The sequence below is a fragment of the Erinaceus europaeus genome, chromosome 10, assembly GCF_950295315.1.
Source record: "Erinaceus europaeus chromosome 10, mEriEur2.1, whole genome shotgun sequence".
In the NCBI taxonomy this organism is placed as follows: domain Eukaryota; kingdom Metazoa; phylum Chordata; class Mammalia; order Eulipotyphla; family Erinaceidae; genus Erinaceus; species Erinaceus europaeus.
The window spans coordinates 93,771,156-93,788,803 of NC_080171.1; the positions used below are offsets into that span (position 1 = coordinate 93,771,156).

The 17,648-nt window shown below is 45.0% G+C and overlaps 1 protein-coding gene across 1 annotated transcript in view; it reads left to right on the plus strand.

Moving 5' to 3' along the window:
• Positions 1-16,219: 16,219 nt before the first annotated feature.
• PTGS1 (prostaglandin-endoperoxide synthase 1) overlaps positions 16,220-17,648 on the plus strand; it is a 35,616-nt gene continuing 34,187 nt past the window's right edge. The window contains exons 1-2 of the mRNA XM_007539942.3: positions 16,220-16,293; positions 16,387-16,482. Of these exons, the coding sequence (XP_007540004.2) occupies positions 16,287-16,293; positions 16,387-16,482 (103 nt within the window). The 5' untranslated portion in view covers positions 16,220-16,286. The remainder of the gene's footprint in view (positions 16,294-16,386; positions 16,483-17,648) is intronic.

Below are 17,648 nucleotides of genomic sequence, written 5' to 3' on the forward strand. Positions count from 1 at the left end.
AGCTTGTTTATAATACCATATCTGGTTAAATCGGAAAAGGGGAAGACAGAGGTTAGGGCTTGGGAAAACTACCAGGTGAGTGATCTAAGGAATAGGAAAGCTAGGCTTTGATGTGCATGGGTGTAGGGATCATTGCTAGTCAAGAGGGTGAGGTTTGGTTTTAGTCTTATTCAGAAAGGCAAGAACAAAGAATTGAGAAAAGGGGCCTCTGATAGCATCTGTGTAAGCAAGAGAGATGTTTTGGGATTGAAGAAGTAGGGTTATCAATGGGTAGTAGACAGAGAGGTGTCCTGAGGGCGGAGAGAAAATGGGTCAGGTATGATACCTTCTGGTAGCTTTTGAATAAGCAGACCATTTGGTTTAAAGACAAGGAAGTAAGCTATTGTATTGGTAATGCAGAGTCCTTGTGAGGCAGAGAGTCTGACAGGTGAAGCTGAGCCTGAAGGCCGTTCTCTCCAATGCTCAATCCCTGGTAGAGAGAGGCTGATAGGAAGACTGTGCACCCATCTTTCAATGGGAGGTTCCACCCAGCTCAACCATATCCTCACAGTTTCCCTACAGGGTGTTATAGAGTCCTTGGGGTATATCCCCAAGAAAGGAATTACTGGGTCATATGGACGGTTCATGTCTAGCCTTGTGAGAGTACTCTAGACTGCTCTCCACAGATTGGATCCACCAGCAGTGCAGAGGGGTCCTCTGTCCCCACAGCCTCTCCAAACATTACGCTATTTCATTGATCCTATTTAAAATGTCATTAACTATAGTTCCTTTGATGAGCATTACATGCCTATAAACTTACTCATCTTGCCATTTTAACCAACTATATTTATTTCCCACATCTCTCAAACTCCTGGCAATTACCTAATCACTCATTTACTTTTTGTTTCTATGAACTTGGTTTCTTTTTTATATTTCACAAAAGTGAAATCATATAATATTTTATTTTCTCTGTTTATCTGACGTATTTTACTTAGCATGATGCCCTCAAGGTCCAACCATGTTGTTGCAAGTGTCAGGATTACCTTCTTTCTTATAACTAGATACTATTCCACGGTATAGACACCCCAAAGAATTTTAACTCCAACAGAGAAGGATTTCTGTCTGGGTGAACCCCTGGCATGAAGATATCTTTGAAAGGAGAATAAGCTGAGATAGCAAAAACCAGAATATTTCCCCTCTTAGTCTCTCTCAAATTTATTTATTAAGAGAGAGAAGGGAAAAGGAGAAAAAGAGTGCCATTGAACTCTAGTTTATGGTGGTGCCAGCGATTAACCCAATTCTTGCTTGACAGACTTTAAGGAAAATAAAATTCAATGAGCTCCTACTGTGTGCTATATGTATACATATACTTAATTAAAAATTTATATTTATTTTATTTTGTGTTGCCCTTGTTTTTTATTGTTGTTGTAGTTATTGTTGTTGTTATTGATGTCATCGTTGGATAGGACGGAGAGAAATGGAGAGAGGAGGGGAAGAGAGAGAGGGGTGGAGAAAGATAAGACACCTGCAGACCTGCTTCATGGCCTGTGAAATGACCTCCCTGCAGGTGGGGAGCTGAGGGCTGCAACGCCGGTCCTTGCGCTTTGCGCCACGTGCGCTTAACACACTGTGCTACCATCCAACTCCCATGTTATATATTTTTATATCCACCTAATCTATTAAATACTCACACTATGCCTCCAATTTATTTTTACTTATTTATTTTTTTATGTTGTAGAAACTGACTTGAGGAGTTGAAGCAATGAAGTGGAGTCAAGGTCACATGACTGGTGTGATGTACATCTAGGTCTGTGTGTGACTTAGTTCCATATTTTCCCTTTATGCCAAGAGTGACAGCAATACCTAAAGGACTCAGGTGGACAAAGGAAGCAAAAGGGAATGAAGAGTGGGTAGGAGCTTCAACATTGGGAGAATGAGGGCCGGAGGAGGTTGGGGCGGGGAGGTGAGAGGGAGGAATGAGTTGGAGAAGAGATAAGATATCAGGGTAGTGGGCAGGCCAGAGATGTCAGTTACTCAGAGCCTGATCATGGAACATGTAACTGGTCCAGGTGCTGGCTTGTGCACTGGCAATTAGGATTCTTCTAAGTGGGCAGCTAGGGTTTTGAAGAAAGTTCCCAGTGATCTTTCTCCACCCTTTGTCTTAGTTTTTATAGGCAACTCAGTCGTCTGCGAGCCTGTAAGAAGAGAAGTTTCCAGCAGCACATCTTGAAGTTGGCTTAGATGCAACCACGCCAGCATTTGGAGGATCAATGGAAGGAACTGAAAGGAACCACAGAATAGTGTTGTTATTCCCACATGTTGGGTTCTAGGTGTCTCCAGGAGACATTTATTTCCTGTTTTGAGGGTTCCTCAAGGAGGGACATAGGAGCTTGGGGACTCTGGAGTGCGCACAGCCCACAGTGCAGTGCTTTTCTCTGTAGAGTAGAAGGCTGTTGGCAAGTTGACCAGCCCTCCCATACTACCCCGCACTTTCTTGTGGTAGTCCTAGCTACATGGTGTGGTGTCACCCCCACCCCCAAGCCCTGGGATGGACACACACACACACATACACACACACACACACACACACACACACACACACACACACACACACACACACACACACTGTAATGGCAACCTTGAGCCTGGTTTATATGGAGGTGTCTTGCCTCCGGTCAGTCAGCCTCTCCTTGTTCAAGAGCTCCTGAGAATTTAGAATTCCTGCTATATTTTCATTCACCCATCCATTCTTAGCTTAAAAATGTACAAATTAATTACAGAAGCCAGACCTTCCACCTTCTGCACCCCATAAAGACCCTGGGTCCATACTCCCAGAGGGATAAAGAGTAGGAAAGCTATCAGGGGAGGGGATGGGATATGGAGTTCTGATGGTGGCAGTTGTGTGGAGTTGTATCCCTCTTATCCTATGGTTTTTGTCAGTGTTTCCTTTTTATAAATAAAAGTTAAAAAAAGAAAAAGGGAGTTGGGCAGTAGCGCAGTGGGTTAAACGCCCGTGGCGCGAAGCTCAAGGACCAAGTAAGGATCCCAGTTCGAGCCCCCAGCTCCCTACCTGCAGGGGAGTCGCTTCACTGGCAGTGAAGCAGGTCTGCAGGTGTCTATCTTTCTCTCGCCCTCTCTGTCTTCCCCTCCTCTCTCCACTTCTCTCTGTCCTATCTAACAACGACGATATTGATAACAACAACAAAACAAGGGCAATAAAAGGGAAAATAAATAAATAAATATAAAAAATTTTAAAAATTAAAAAAAATTTAAATGTACAAATTTGCAACTCAGGAGGTGGCACAGTGGACGAAGCCTTGGACTTTCAGGCATGAGGTTCCAGTTCAATCCCTGGCATTACATGTGCTAGAGTGTTGTTTTGGTTCTCTTCCCTCCATAAGTAAGTAAACAAACAAACTAACTGAATAAATATACTTTTTAAAATGTACATTTATACAGTATGAAATATATAAAAAAGCCAGAATCTAAATTCTAGAGCTGAAGTTGAATACCCAAAAGGCCTTTGCTGTATCACTGTACCTCTCTGAGCTTGATTTTTATCTCATCTTTAGAATGTGCATAAGGTTCTCTTACAGGATGGATATGTGTGTGTGTGTGTGTGTGTGTGTGTGTGTGTGTGAGCATGCATGTGTGTATGTATGTATGTATGTGTGTGTGAATAATGGCCATTAATTCATTAGCTTATTGAAAGTTTGTTACATATTGACATAATGCCTATTAAGCATCAGTATCCAAAATATTTTACAACAGTTAGCTCACTTAAGCTCCATATGAAAGCACTTTTCACATTTGAAGAAACTGAGGCACAAAGGTGCTAAGTAATTTACTTAGTGAAATATAGGAAGTATTAGAGTCAGAATTTGTACTGAGTCTTGTTTAACTCCAGTGCTGTTCCTTTTTCCTTTCTTCTTCTTTTCCTCTCCCTCCCTTTCCCTTCCCTTTCTTCCTATCTCTCTGTTTTTTCCCTCTACCCTTCCCTCTGTCCTTCTCTCTCTCATCCATCAAACATTTATTAAGTGTTTGCTCCTTGTCAGGTCCTGGGTCCACAAAATGGATAGTGATGTGGTTGTTGTCATGTGTGGTTCCTTCACAGCAGAAGGAAGTTATTTGGGATTGTTGTATGATAGAACTTACTAATAGCCAGTTAAACTTCGTGGCCTGTGTGAGGGAAAGCCCACACAAAATGTCAAAAAATAGTGGCCTATTGAGAAACACCATTCCAGAACAGTTCAAGAGTCCTTCCAGACATGGGCTCCATCTGCATGCTGCATCTGAGGACTGAGTGACCTGCACAAATAACGGCTTTTTCTCCCTGAGCCTCAACTTCCGCCTCAGAAAACTGTGGTTGGAGAGACTGTGAAGTGGCCAACAGTATCTGGCATACCTTGGCCATTCAACAAAGAGGAAGATCCTTTCCTGCTCAAGCAAATGCCAGGACATGTAGAGCACACGGGGCTTTGGAGTTTAGCAACCCACCAGAGGTTCTTCTCCCTCTAGGGAGGGGAGGCTCAGATGCCTGCTGGGTTTGGGCAGGCAGACAAGACATTCCCCTCTTCTCTCCATTCAGGCTGAAGGCAAGCACAGTCTCCTTCTCATCAGCTCTGAGGCTTCAGGCAAGAGCCACTGCCTTATCTGAGCATTAACTTCCTTGTCTGCCCAATAGACAAATGGTGCTGGTGGGAAGGCTTGTTTCTGCCCACCCTATATCCTTTCTGTTTTATCTTGTTGGTGGCACCCAGTTTTCTAGTTGTGGTCATGTGGTCCTGGACTGGCCAGTCAGAACGAGCACTTCCCATTTTTCTGGTGACCACATTTGGTTCAGGGATGGGTATATGGGTGATGTCAGTATAGCCAGAAAGTGTCCAGGAAAGATAATGTCTCTTTTCATATGAGATCAGAACAGTAAGACAGTCTAAACTTGGAGCTGTTGGACAACTTGGGAGCATTTATCTGAAAAAAAAAAAAAAGCCAACAAGAGAAGAGAAAAGATAGCTAGGGAGACAGTTAGACAGATAGACAGAACCCGTCACCTGGACGCATGACTGTCCCCATTTTCAACTTGACTACTACTTCCCTTCTTCTACTTTTCCTCTTTTCCATTATTCTTCTTTCCTTTCTTCTTCTTCATCTCATTCTTATTCTTCCCCCCCCCATTCATCTTCTTCATATTCCTTTTTGCCAAAATCAGTTGGAATTTGATGCCTATAATTTATAATTCCAGGGCTTAAAACACTTACGTCAAAAGAGTGCTGTGTGGGTCAAAAGAGATTATGTAAGTGACAGTGTTTTCCTACTCTGAGCATAGTTGGATGACGAGGTGTTAAGGAACACACATTCCATAAGAATGATGAGTCAGCTCAGTTCTCTGAAAGGTCCAAGAGAATGGACTTTTAAGACTCTTCCATGTGGACTGAGGAGTAGTTTGGCAGAGTGAATTCTTACTCCCTAAAATTACAGTTTATTAGGGTACAGAATTTCAAAGAATGAGAGAGAGGGCCTTGCAGTTAGCACAGCTGTTTCTTATGTGACTTGATCCAAAGTTGATCATTTTACAAGAGGCCATAGGATACAAAGGAGAGGTCCTGCCTTGTATGGACAAGCTCTTGCCTTCTTATGTGTCTGTCTCATTGGGAAGGATGAACTGGCTCTTGACTTTAACCTGCTGTACTCTTACAATCCGTAGACCATGTCCTGGGACATGGAGAGACTGATATTCATAGAGTCTGAAACATATACATGGTTCTGCATTGTCTGGAAAAGTCATCTATCAGATTCACAGCTGATGTTGCTAAGAGTCTTTTCTGAGGTTGGCAGACACTGGAGCTCAGCTGGTCCAGCTTCCATGTCCAATTTTTCTCTTCTTGTCTAACTAAAAAATTCAATATCTAGTGTTTGGTGTCATGTCTAGGGTCAAATCGGCATATATATATATATATATATATATATATATATATATATATATGTATATATATCTTCGCCAATAGTGATAACTTACTGAGGTTTCCTTTCTTAAATTCACAGTGGTCCTAGGAAATCAATATTATTACCACCTATTACTGTTATTATTACACAACTTATTATAATTATGTTCAGGCTAGGAAACAGAGGTCATAAGTGAGAAATGACTGGCTTCCACGCATACATCCAAATTGGTGAAGTTGGATCCCAAATTCAGTTCTTTGGGCTCCACATCCTTGCTTTCTACCTGTAGCACATCTAACTTAACAAGCAGGGAAACTGAGGTCCAGGAGAAGAGAGTGACTTACCCAAGGTCATACAGTGAATTGAAGGAGTCATGTCATTAGAAACTCTGTTTTCTGAGTCTGGTCTGCATTTCAAGGCCTTTTCTTTTTTAATTAAATTGAATTTTGATTAGTGATTTATTAATTATTTAGATTACAGGGGCATAGCTCCACCATGCCCACCACCACAGTCCTTTGTCTTCTCTACTGCCCTCTCCCTCCTGAGGATAACCACCATCCTTATCACAAAGCCTTTAAAAAATTTTTTTTCTTTCTTTTTTTTAATTTTATTTATTTATCCCCTTTTGTTGCCCTTGTTGTTTTCTTGTTGTAGCCGTCGTTGTTGACTAGGACAGAGAGAAATGGAGAGAGGAGGGGAAGACAGAGAGAGGGAGAGAAAGACAGACACCTGCAGACCTGCTTCACCACTTGTGAAGCGACTCCCCTGCAGTTGGGGAGCTGGGGGCTTGAACCGGGATCCTTACGCCGGTCCTTGCGCTTTGCGCCACCTGCGCTTAGCCCGCTGCGCTACAGCCCGACTCCCTCTTTCTTTATTTATTGGATAGAGATAGCCAGAAGTTGAGAGGAAGGGGGAGAGAGAAAGAGGGAAAGAGACCTAGAGATGCCTGCAGCACTACTTCACCACTTGCAAAGCTTTCCCCCTGCAGGTGGGGACCAGGGGCTTGAACCTGGGTCCTTGAGCATTGCAACATGTATGCTCAACCAGGTGTGCCACCACCCGGCCCCATCACAAAGTCTTAGAGATAATTTGTTTACTTATTTTTTCAAGTTTATGTGTTTCGATTCTTTATATTGCACTTATGAGCAAAACCATTCAGTAGTCTTTCAGAGAAATGCAGGTGACTTAGTAAATTATAAACTGTAGCAATAGGAGTCTTTGAACACACACACACACACACACACACACACACACACACACACACACACACACACACACACACATGCACACACACACACACTAAGGGATAAAACTTCTTCCTTCAACTCTGGTCCAAGAGGTACAGGATATGGGACTGGTGGTGACATTTTTCAACTCCAGCAGCCCCTAGAACAACCATTGTCCCTTAGCAAGACACCAGCTCTTTCCTTGGGCTCCTCTGGCATTGTCATAAGCTGCTGAGTCCTCAGATTCCAGAAGCTGAGTTCTGCAGATTACAGTGATGGTATTGGCAAGTGGGGGGAGGGTGCCAGTGATGTGACCACATAGCCATCCTGTGCCAATCAGATTGCACCAGCCACTAGTGCTGAGTTCTGTAAGACAGAGGACCCTGCAGTGGAAACTCCCCGGATGAGCTTGGGGACTCTCCACTCTTTGGCCTCCTGCTTGTTTATCTGCCTTTCTGGCCTGTCTTCACTAGGATTTGGGTGTTTGTTTTAAAGATTCAGAGTTTGGGATGCAAGAGAACCAGAGGTGGAGTATAGCAAGGAGCTGAGGTTGTGGACATTGACATCAAACAGAACAGGGCTCAGATTCCAGTTCTGCCACCTCTAAGCCTGTGGCCTTAAGCAAGTCAGCTATACTATTTACAAGAAAATGGAAACAAGAAAAAAAAATCATAGTTACAAAGGGGAGAAGGTACCAAAAGCCATTCAGTTAGGGTTCCAGTAGAAGTTATAAGCCCTCCACCTCCTCCCAGAAGGATCTAGAGGAATCTTTCTACCTCAGTTTCTTCTTCTGCATAATTGGCACTATGATAGGTTGCTTTTGTTGATGATATGAGAATTTCTCTTCTTCCTTTTTTAAATGTTTTATTTATTTATTAATGTGAAAGATAGGAGGGGAGAAAAAGAACCAGACACCACTCTGGTACATGTGCTGCCAGGGATCAAACTCAGGATCTCATGCTTGAGTTTAATGCTTTATGCACTGTGCCACCTCTCGGACCACCTGATATGAGAATTTTAATGCAAAAGGGATGTAAAAATATTCTGTGCATAGATGTTGTATACATTGCACCCTTTAACCACCATATTAAAAAATGGTGAATTTCTGTTTCCTGTTAACTAACTCCAAACAGTGGCGAGATGTCCAGTGGTACCTGGTATTACAGAACAAGGGGATTGGGCTTTGAAACCTAGTTCCTCCTGGTTTAACTCTGGCAAGTGGCTTCAGCTCCCTAGACCTCAGTTTCTTTGAACTATGGAAGCACACTAAGCAGAACTGAGACTGGAGTGGTGTATTGCACCAAAGTAAAAGACTCTGGGGTGGGGGTGAAATGGGGGGTTCAGGTCTTGGAACATGATGGCAGAGGAGGACCTAGTGGAGGTTGAACTGTTATGTGGAAAACTGAGAAATGTTATGTATGTACAAACTACTGTATTTTACTGTCAACTGTAAACCATTAACACCCTCCCCAGTAAAGAAACAAAGCAAAACAAAACAAAAAAAGAAATATGGAAGCAAAAATAGGAATGTTGAGGAAATTGTATGCAATAGTGCCTGTGAAATACATAGCAACCTGCTTAACACAGATTAGATACTTGAGAAATATTAGTTGTTATTGTGGTCACCAGTGTTCAATCTTTACCCGGTGCTGAGCAGGTAAAGAAAAGGAGGAAGAGAACTTTGCATAAAGCCCCTACCTCAGAGTTTGGGAATGAAAGCGGAAGTGGGTAAACAACTAGCATTGGTCATCTTCTGGACCACTTTATGTCATCCACTGAACTCTTGCAAGCATAGAATTATTAACTCCGGGGTAGCCGGGCAGTAGCACAGTGGGTTAAGCTCAGGTGGTGCAAAGCGCAAGGACCGGGGTAAGAATCCCGGTTCGATCCCCTGGCTCCCCACCTACAGGGGAGTCGCTTCACAGGTGGTGAAGCAGGTCTGCAGGTGTCTATCTTTCTCTCTCCCCCTCTGTCTTCCCCTCCTCTCTCTATTTATCTCTGTCCTATCCAACAATGATGGCATTAAAAGGGAATTAATAAATAAATGAATATTTAGAAAAAAAAGAATTGTTAACTCCATTATATAGATGGGGAAGCTGAGGCCTGAGCAGGCAATTGGCTGCCTAAAGTCACACTGAGAGAGTTGAGGGAGAAGGCTGGGGTTTGAAGGGCTGTTGGCTGTCACTCTAAAGCTTTTCTCACCAGCTGTGAAGCTGCTTCCAGAGGTGGGGCAGGGTGGGGCTGGTCCTGAGTGATTCAGGTAAGAGTCAATCCTAGATTTCTAAATAATGGGTGAGGACCATGCCTGAGGCCCCAGAGGTGCCAGGGTCAGTCCCTGGCACCACCATAAGCCAGAGCTAAACAGTGCTCTGGCCTCTCTGTCTCTATTTCTCTTTCACTAAAATAAAATAAATAAATTAGTCATCTTAACTGATGATTGAGAACCAGCAAGGATAACTTTGAAAATCAGATATGGATCAGGATCTCACACCATGTACAAATGTTAACTCAAAATGAACTAAAGCCTTGGATGTTAGAAACTGAAGTCCTAAAGCAGAATGAAGAAAACAGGCAAAACACTTCATAATCTTGGTTTTAATTCTCTAATGCCATAGAAAACAAATGTTAAAATAAATCAAGGGAATTATGTCAAACTAAAAAGCTTCAGCATAATCAAAGAAACCATCCTTCCAAAGACAAACCATCCTATTGCCTCTGACAAAGGACTGATAGCTTAAATATATGAAGGACTTGAACAATTCAACAACAAAAAAGCAGAAAGATGCTGTGAAAAGGAAAAGAAATGAACAGAAGCCTCATCAAAAAAAGACATACAGAGAGACAAATGGAAAATGAAAAAATGTTCTTCATTACTTATTATCAGGGGAGTGCAAACTAAGACAACATGACATACCTCTGAATAGCTGTGAGAATGGCCTACTTCAAAAAGGTCAGAGACAACAGAAATTGGTGAGGGCGTGGAGAAAAAGAAACCCTTGTATGCTGCTGGTGGGAATGGAAACTGGTCTAACTTCTATGGAAAGCAGTCTGGAGATTTTCTCAAAATATTAAAAATAGGTCTTCCACATGACTCAACAGTTCTGGGCCTACTTATCTATCCAAAGAACACAAAACCTCTAATTTGAAAAGACATATGTATGATCACTGCAGCAGTATTTACAACAAGCTGAGTGCTCAGTGAGGGGAAATAGTGACAGTGGAATACTCAGCTACAAGAGAAGGTGAAGCCTTGCTTTGTGCTCCAACATGCATGGATCTGCAGGAGGTCGTGCTAAGGGAAAAAGTCAGAAGGAGGAAGCCAGACACTGGAGGGTTTATTTTTTATTGCCACCAGGGTGATTGCTGGGGCTTGGTGCCTGCAGGATAAACTCCCTGCTCCCAGTAGCATTTTTTTCCTCTCTTCCCTTCCTCCTCCTCCCTTCCCCTTCCCCTCCTCTCCCCCTCCCCTATCTTCCCCTCCTCTCCTTTCCCTCTCCTCCTCCCCTTCTCTCCCCCTCCTCTCCCCCACCCTCCCCTTCTCTCCCCCTTCCCTCCCCTCCCCCTTCTCTCCCCTTTCCCTCCCCCATCTCCCCCTCCCTTTCTTGTCCCCCTCCTCCTCCCCTTCTCTCCCCCTCCTCTTTCCCACCCTCCCCCTTCTCTCTTTCCTCCCCTTCTCTCCCCCTCCTCTTTCCCACCCTCCCCTTTCTCTCTTTCCTCCCCTTCTCTCCCCCTCCCCTCCCCTCCCCTCCCCCTTCTCTTTCCCTCCCCCCTCCTCTCCTCCTCTCCCCTCCTCCCTTACCCTCTCCTCCTCTCCCCTCCTCCCTTTCCTTCCCATCCCCTTTTCTTTCTTTCCCTTCAAAACATTTTTTTTTGATAGGAATAGAGAAGGAGAGTGAAAGAGAGACACCTACAGTAGTACTTCACCACGCATGAAGCATCCTTCTTGCAGCTGGGGGCCAGGAGCTTGAAATAGGGCCCTTGAGCATGGTAATGTGCACAGTCTACTGGGTGATTGCCCCCCAGTCCCTAATACCAGGTGATCTTACTTATATGTGAAATATAAAGATATCAAAAAAAACATGCCAGAACAAATAAAATTGAACAAACACAAACTGAGGTTGCAAAAAGGAGGAGTAATGAAAATAAAAGGGTGGGGCCAACTTCTCTGGAAGTCATGTCCTAGACCCTCGCCTCTCTCTCTGGTCCACCAGGGAAAGATAGAAACAGGCTGGGGGTATGGATCGACCTGTCAGGGCTCATGCTCAGTGGAGAAGCAGTTACAGAAGCCAGAACTCCTACTGTCTGCTCCCGATAAACAACCTTGATCCATACTCCCTGTGGGGGAGAAGTGATAAGATACTAGGACTCTGCACTCCAGCTCCATCAGCATCCAGAGAGAGAGAAGGAAAAGGAGAGGGACATATGGAGGCAGCTGTGATGTTATGAGTGGCTTAGAGTGGAAGAGAGGATCGAATCAGAAAAAGAAGGGGCAACTGTATAAATGTGGACAGAGGGAAGATATGTATAAATGTGGACAGAGAAGATGGTTGGCCATGTCTACAACTTTAGGGGAACAGTGGTGGATTGCAGTGGGGAGAGTGAAGATTCAGAACTCTGGTGGTGGGAATGGTGTGGATTCAAACCCCTGTCAACATGTAATTCTGTAATATAAAAATTAAAAAAAAATAAAGTAAAAAGAATTGACAATAAAAATAAATAAATACAAAGTATTGATATAACTTAAAAAAGAAAAAACTATTACTATAAACAGTATATCTTTAAATAAACCAGAGTTCTCCTTAAAAAATAAATAAATAAAAGGGTGGGGCAGGGGAGTCCTGTGGCTTGTGGTGTAAAGATAGTGACAACTTGATGGTGTGGTGATGCATACTTTAAAGAGATTTAAAATTGTATCCTTACATATATGATCTTATAAGTCAGTGTTACCTGAACTTGGAAAAAAAAAATCCAGGCCCTCACTGGGGCCTCTGGTGAGACAGCATGAGATTCGTATGGGGCCTGTGAGGGGGTCAAGGGCCACCAGCCATGCCGCCAGTGGGTATAGAGAAAGGAATCTTTAGCTTCTTGTGGCTCAGGGTCTGAGGTAGAGCATGACCAGTGAGAGTCATGACCCAGCTGGGGAAGGCAGGGAAACTGAGGCAGGGCACTGACATTTCTGGTGGTTGTCACAGGAGACTGATTGGTTGTCAGTTATTTTGATGACAGTGGTTGGTCTGGAATCCTCACCCACTTACTTACTCACTCATAGAAAGTCTTTATTTCCTAATAGACTCAACCACTCATTTCTTCATTTAATGAACCAACACTTGCTGGATGTTTTGTGCTTTCCTCTGGGGAGGTTAAAAGTGGTCAGTAGGCTTGTAGTCCAATAATGGAGAGAGAGGAGGAAAAAAACAGTCTAGTGTGCTGCTGTGACTGAGAATCTGAATCTGCTCCTCCGGACAGGAGAAGGAAATGTGTCAGAGGAAGTTCCCCAGGGGATGCAGGAAGTGGGTCTTCTTACCCAACAAGTGGAAGTTCACTGTCATGAAGATCAGAAAAATTCTGTAAATGTTGGAGTTTATAAACTTTGATGCAGAGGGCTGGGAAGTAGTGACCCTATGCCATAGCCCCTTTCCCAGGATGTGGGCAAGGGCTAACTTGAGCCTCATTCCTGTGTACTCAAGCCGCATGTTAGACCCCTTCTGAGTAGACTAAATATTAATCCACATTTGAACTTTTGTTTATATGTATTTATTTATTTATTTTTTCTTTTCTGTTTGCCTCCAGGGTTATTGCTAGGGCTTCAGTGCCTGCACCATGAATCTACTCCTCCTCTTTTTTCCCCTTTTGTTGCCCTTGTTGTTTTATCATTGCTGTGGTTATTATTATTGTTGTTATTGAGGTTGTTGTTGTTGGATAGGACAGAGAGAAATGGAGAGAGGAGGGGAAGACAGATACGGGGAGAGAAAGATAGACACCTGCAGACCTGTTTAACCTGCTGCACTACTGCCTGCCCCCCATATTTATTTGTTTTTTAAACATCTGACAGGTTAGAGAGAGATTAAGAGAAGAGAAGCTAGAGAAGGAGAGAGATAGAGAGAGACAGAGAGACAACTGCAACACTATTTCACTTCTCATGAAGTGTCCCCAAGGCAGACAGGGACTGGGGGCTTGAACTTGAGTCTTTGTATGGGTTAATAGGTGTGCTCAACCAGGTGTGCCACACCGAAACCCGTACTTGTTATTTCTTAATTTAATAAGACAGAGAGAAATTGAGAAGAAAAAGGAAGATACAGAGAAAGGGAGAACCACATTTGAACCTGACCACCCTCGCCTACACTCTTTCCCAAAGTATCTTCAAGTCGTCTCTTTTGGTGGAGCTTCAATGCCAATTGGTCACCACAATCATCTTGCTGGGCTCCTGTCCCTGTCTCCCTTTTAGATCTCTTTCATCATCTCCATTTCAGGCTCTACAGTGTGAGTCAGAGAGCCCAGCCACAGTGACTGGACCATGTCAGGACTGGATGTGTTCTTGGAGTCCATCTGATGTGACCTTTGTGTTGTTCAAACAGGAAGCCCGAGGCTTGGAAAACTGCAGAGACCTGAACTCAGTTCAAATGACTCCTGGTCTAAGACTCTTCCAATGCCAGACACATGGGAATATTTGCTCCTTTGCTCTCAAATGGCTGGATGGCAATATTAGGACTATGGGAAGTAAGTCGCCATATGGGAGTGGTGACTTGCTGGGCCTGGGGCCCAAAGGGAGGGACAACCTGGGGATACGAGAGGAAGTAAGTCGCCTTCCCATTCTTCTTGCTTTTCTTCACACAAAAGTGCTGTCTTCTTTGGGTAACTGAATCCCCAAAGCAATACCCTGACCCCATCCCTTTGCACAATAACCCAGAATTCATGCTTCTTTGCCCTGCCTGGGCAGTTACCTGAGACCTCTGGGGCTGGATCTGGGGTGGGGGTAAGGCTGTTTCAGCTCCCCAGGGCCCAAGGCCTTCCTCACCTGCCCCACTCCCTCCCCAGGTGTGCCTTGGCTTGCCCAGTCTCCCTAGGGCCGCTGGCATGTGTCCCAGTAGAGCATGGGAACTGCTCGGGTGGGGATGTAGGAAGGACTTTCCAACAGCCCTCACCTCTTGTACCTGGCACTCTTCCCATGTCTCAAAGACACCTGGGAGCTCACAGAAGCTCCTGTGCCAGACCTCTTCTGCTGTGGGGATCATGGGATGTCTGAGGGAGAAACTAAGGGAGAAAAACCTGTGGGCATGGGGGGGGGCAAGGAGACTTTGTGTAATTTAGTAATGTGAGCACTTAACCAGGTGCGCCACCGCCTGGCCCCTATTTGTGTGATTTAATATCCACCTCTTCCCCTTCCAGGATCCAGCCACTAACATTAAAAAAGAACAGGATGTTGTAAAGTCAACAGGATGGTCCAGGTGGTGACACACTGGATAAAGCACTGGACTCTCAAACATGAGGTCCTGAGTTCAGTCCCTTGGCAGTCCATGTACCAAAGTGATGTCTGGTTCTTTCTCTCTCTCCTCTTATCGTTATCATTAATTAATAAATAAAATCTTAAAAAAATAAAGTCAACAGGCAGATATGAGTCCTGTTGGAACCTTGGTCTTCGTTAGCCTTGGAATCTGAGTGAAGACATTTTTGGAAATAGTGTCTCCAGAAAACTGAGCATTTACTGTGTGCTAGGCACTGCTTCTGGAGATTTGTGTATTATCTCACTGATTTTCAGAAAAGAAAAATTATTGCTGGGGGCCAGGCACTGGTGCATTGGGCTAAGGACACTTAGTGCAAAGTGTAAGGACCCAAGTGAGGAGCTTGGTTCAAGAAAGATGTCTATATTTCTCTCCCTTTCTATATCCCCCCTCCTCTCTCAATTTTTCTCTGTCCTATCCAACAACAACAGCAGCCAAAGCAACAACAACAATGGAAAAAAGATGGCCACCAGGAGCAGTGGATTTGTAGTGTAGGCACTAAGCCCCAGCAATAACCCTGGAGGCAAAAAAAAAAAAAAAGACCTCTTAAAAAATTATTGCTGCCTTTGTGTATGTTTATGTGGTGCCAGGGTCTTATATTCCTGACCCTTCTTGAATCTCACAACAATCCTTGAGATAATCTTTTTTTCTCCTCTTGAGATAATCTTAAAATTATCCCCATTTTTTTTAGTTGAGAAGACTGTGGGCTAGAGAGGGTGTGTACCAAGCCCCAGGTGGCAGAGCTAGTGAGCTATAAAGTCTGCATTTGAACTCAGGTCTCCTAAGGGAGCAGACTTCCCATCCAAAGGTGTGTGTGTGTGTGTGTGTGTGTGTGTGTGTGTGTGTGTGTTGGTGGGGGTGTGTATGGGCTTCCTTTCCTTTGCAAGGGGGGGGTTGTGTCCTATAGATGGCTTCATTCACATCATCTCTGAGTCTCAATTGCCTGTGTACTAAATAGGCACAGTATTGGGCCCCAAGCACTTTTATTATTTTATTTTTTCACCAGTGATTTCATAACGGTTTACAGGATGATGAGGGTACAGGACCATAGCTCTGCACCTCACTGTATCCCCTGCCAAAGTTCTGTGTCTTCCCGGCAACCGTAAGTACCAGAGTACTCACAAAGGTCCACAGCATTCTTAAAAGCTAAAGCAAAAACCAAACCAAACAAAACATAAACAAATGAGCAAAACCCTCTTTAGTTGTGGGACCAGGTGCGCACCTGGTTGAGCACACACATTGCCATGAGCAAGGACACTAGTTCAAACCCCATCCCACCTTTAGAGTGGAGGAAGGAGGAGTTTCATGAGTGGTGAAGTAGTGCTGCAAGTCTCTCTCTCTCTCTCTCTTTTTATCTCTCTCTCTCTTTCTCTCTCTCCCACTTCCCTCTCAGTTTTTCTCTGCTTCTATATATTAAAAAAAAAGTGAAAAACAAAGCAAAACTAAAGAAATTTCACCTCCTTAACCTCAATGGTTTTGGTTGGGGCTGGAGTAATGAAGTAAGTGGGCGGGGACCGAGGTGACAGCTGGCTGGAAAAGGAGGTGGAGTCAAGGAAAGGGTGGGGAGGGGGAGGGTCAGACGCACCAGAACTCCGGGAACCCGTGGTCTGTGTTCCTCACGCATCCACCTCTCAGGACCATGAACAGTGAGCTCAGTCCCGGCGACCCCAGGAATCCCAGGCATGCAGGTGGAGCCTTGAGTGCCAGTTTCAGCCTTTACCTCTCTGTCTCCTCTGCAGGGAGGATTCTCTTGCTGGGCTTACTCGTGCTCCCGTTGCTGCTGCTGCCCCCACCCCGGGTCACACTCGCTGTGGACCCCGAGGCTCCAGCGCCGGGTAGGTTGGTCTCCCTCTCTGCCCCTGCGGAGCTTCCCACCCTTAACTCCTGGTCTGCCCCCCACTCCTCTTCTCTCCTGCTCAGCTTCCTTTTTCTGTTCCCTGGGAAGGGGGTGGGGGGCTGAGGCTGTGGATGGGATGGGGTTCCTCTAAGAGTGGGGTGTCTGACTTGGTGTATCGAGTTGCTGGATTCTTCCCTCCGCCCCGAAGGGTGGGCTGGGTTCTTCTCCTGCCTTTTTTTTTTTAACCTGTTCTGGGCCCCCCAGCTGGAGCCCCTTCGCTGTTGCTGTCACAGCTGTCTTGTCTACGAGGTTCCCAGAGCTCTTGGGGAGGAAGCAGTAGGCCCCAAAGGGAAAGTAGACTGGTGAACAGGCTCACTCTCTCGCCCCATCCTCTAACTTTTTGGGGATGGGTCTTCATTCCTAACTCCCTTGGAGGAAGCACGCTGGGTACACTAGCTATTCTGGGAAGACTATTCTGGGAAGGGTGGGGATCTATTTATAGATCTGACTTGCTCTCCTCCACTAAGAGGGAATCTTTATCCAGGATCCTTGAGGAAGATGAGGAAACTGAGGCATTAGCTGTTGTCCAGCTCCTCCCAGCTCTTGCAGTGCAGGGCTCAGGTTTCGAGGTGGGATCTGTCTGATCCGAGGCACTTTGTGAGCCCGTTTCATGGAGACAACCTTGCCCTTCCCCTGGTCTCTGGCTCCTTTTGGTTTCCTCTCCCCTATGATGATGGAGAAAGTCAGAGCCTGTGAAATTCCATCCTGCCCCGTACCAGGTTCCAGGTGGAAGAATTCAGCTCTTCCTTCAGTCAGTCTCCCTCCCCCGTCTTTCCTCCCTCCCTCTCCATCCTGGGTGTACTGGCCCTCCACCACCTAGCTGTGTGAGCCACCCCTCTGAGTCTCCATTCCCCACCTGTAGAGTAAGTACACAAGAAGATGGGTGGGAGGGGGAGCCTGTGCTTTCTGTTGTGACGCTCAAAGGACCTGACAGTCAGAGAAGAGAGGAAGGAAATTTGTGTGGACTGTGAGGCTGGGCAGCTTTCCCAAAGGAGAAAGTTTGATTTGGTGTTATTTGGGGAAGCCAGGGGCCTCCAGATCCCAGTATTAGCAAAGGCCTGGTTTGTGGGGAGCAGAGGTGAAGGAGGAGGAACATGCAGGTGG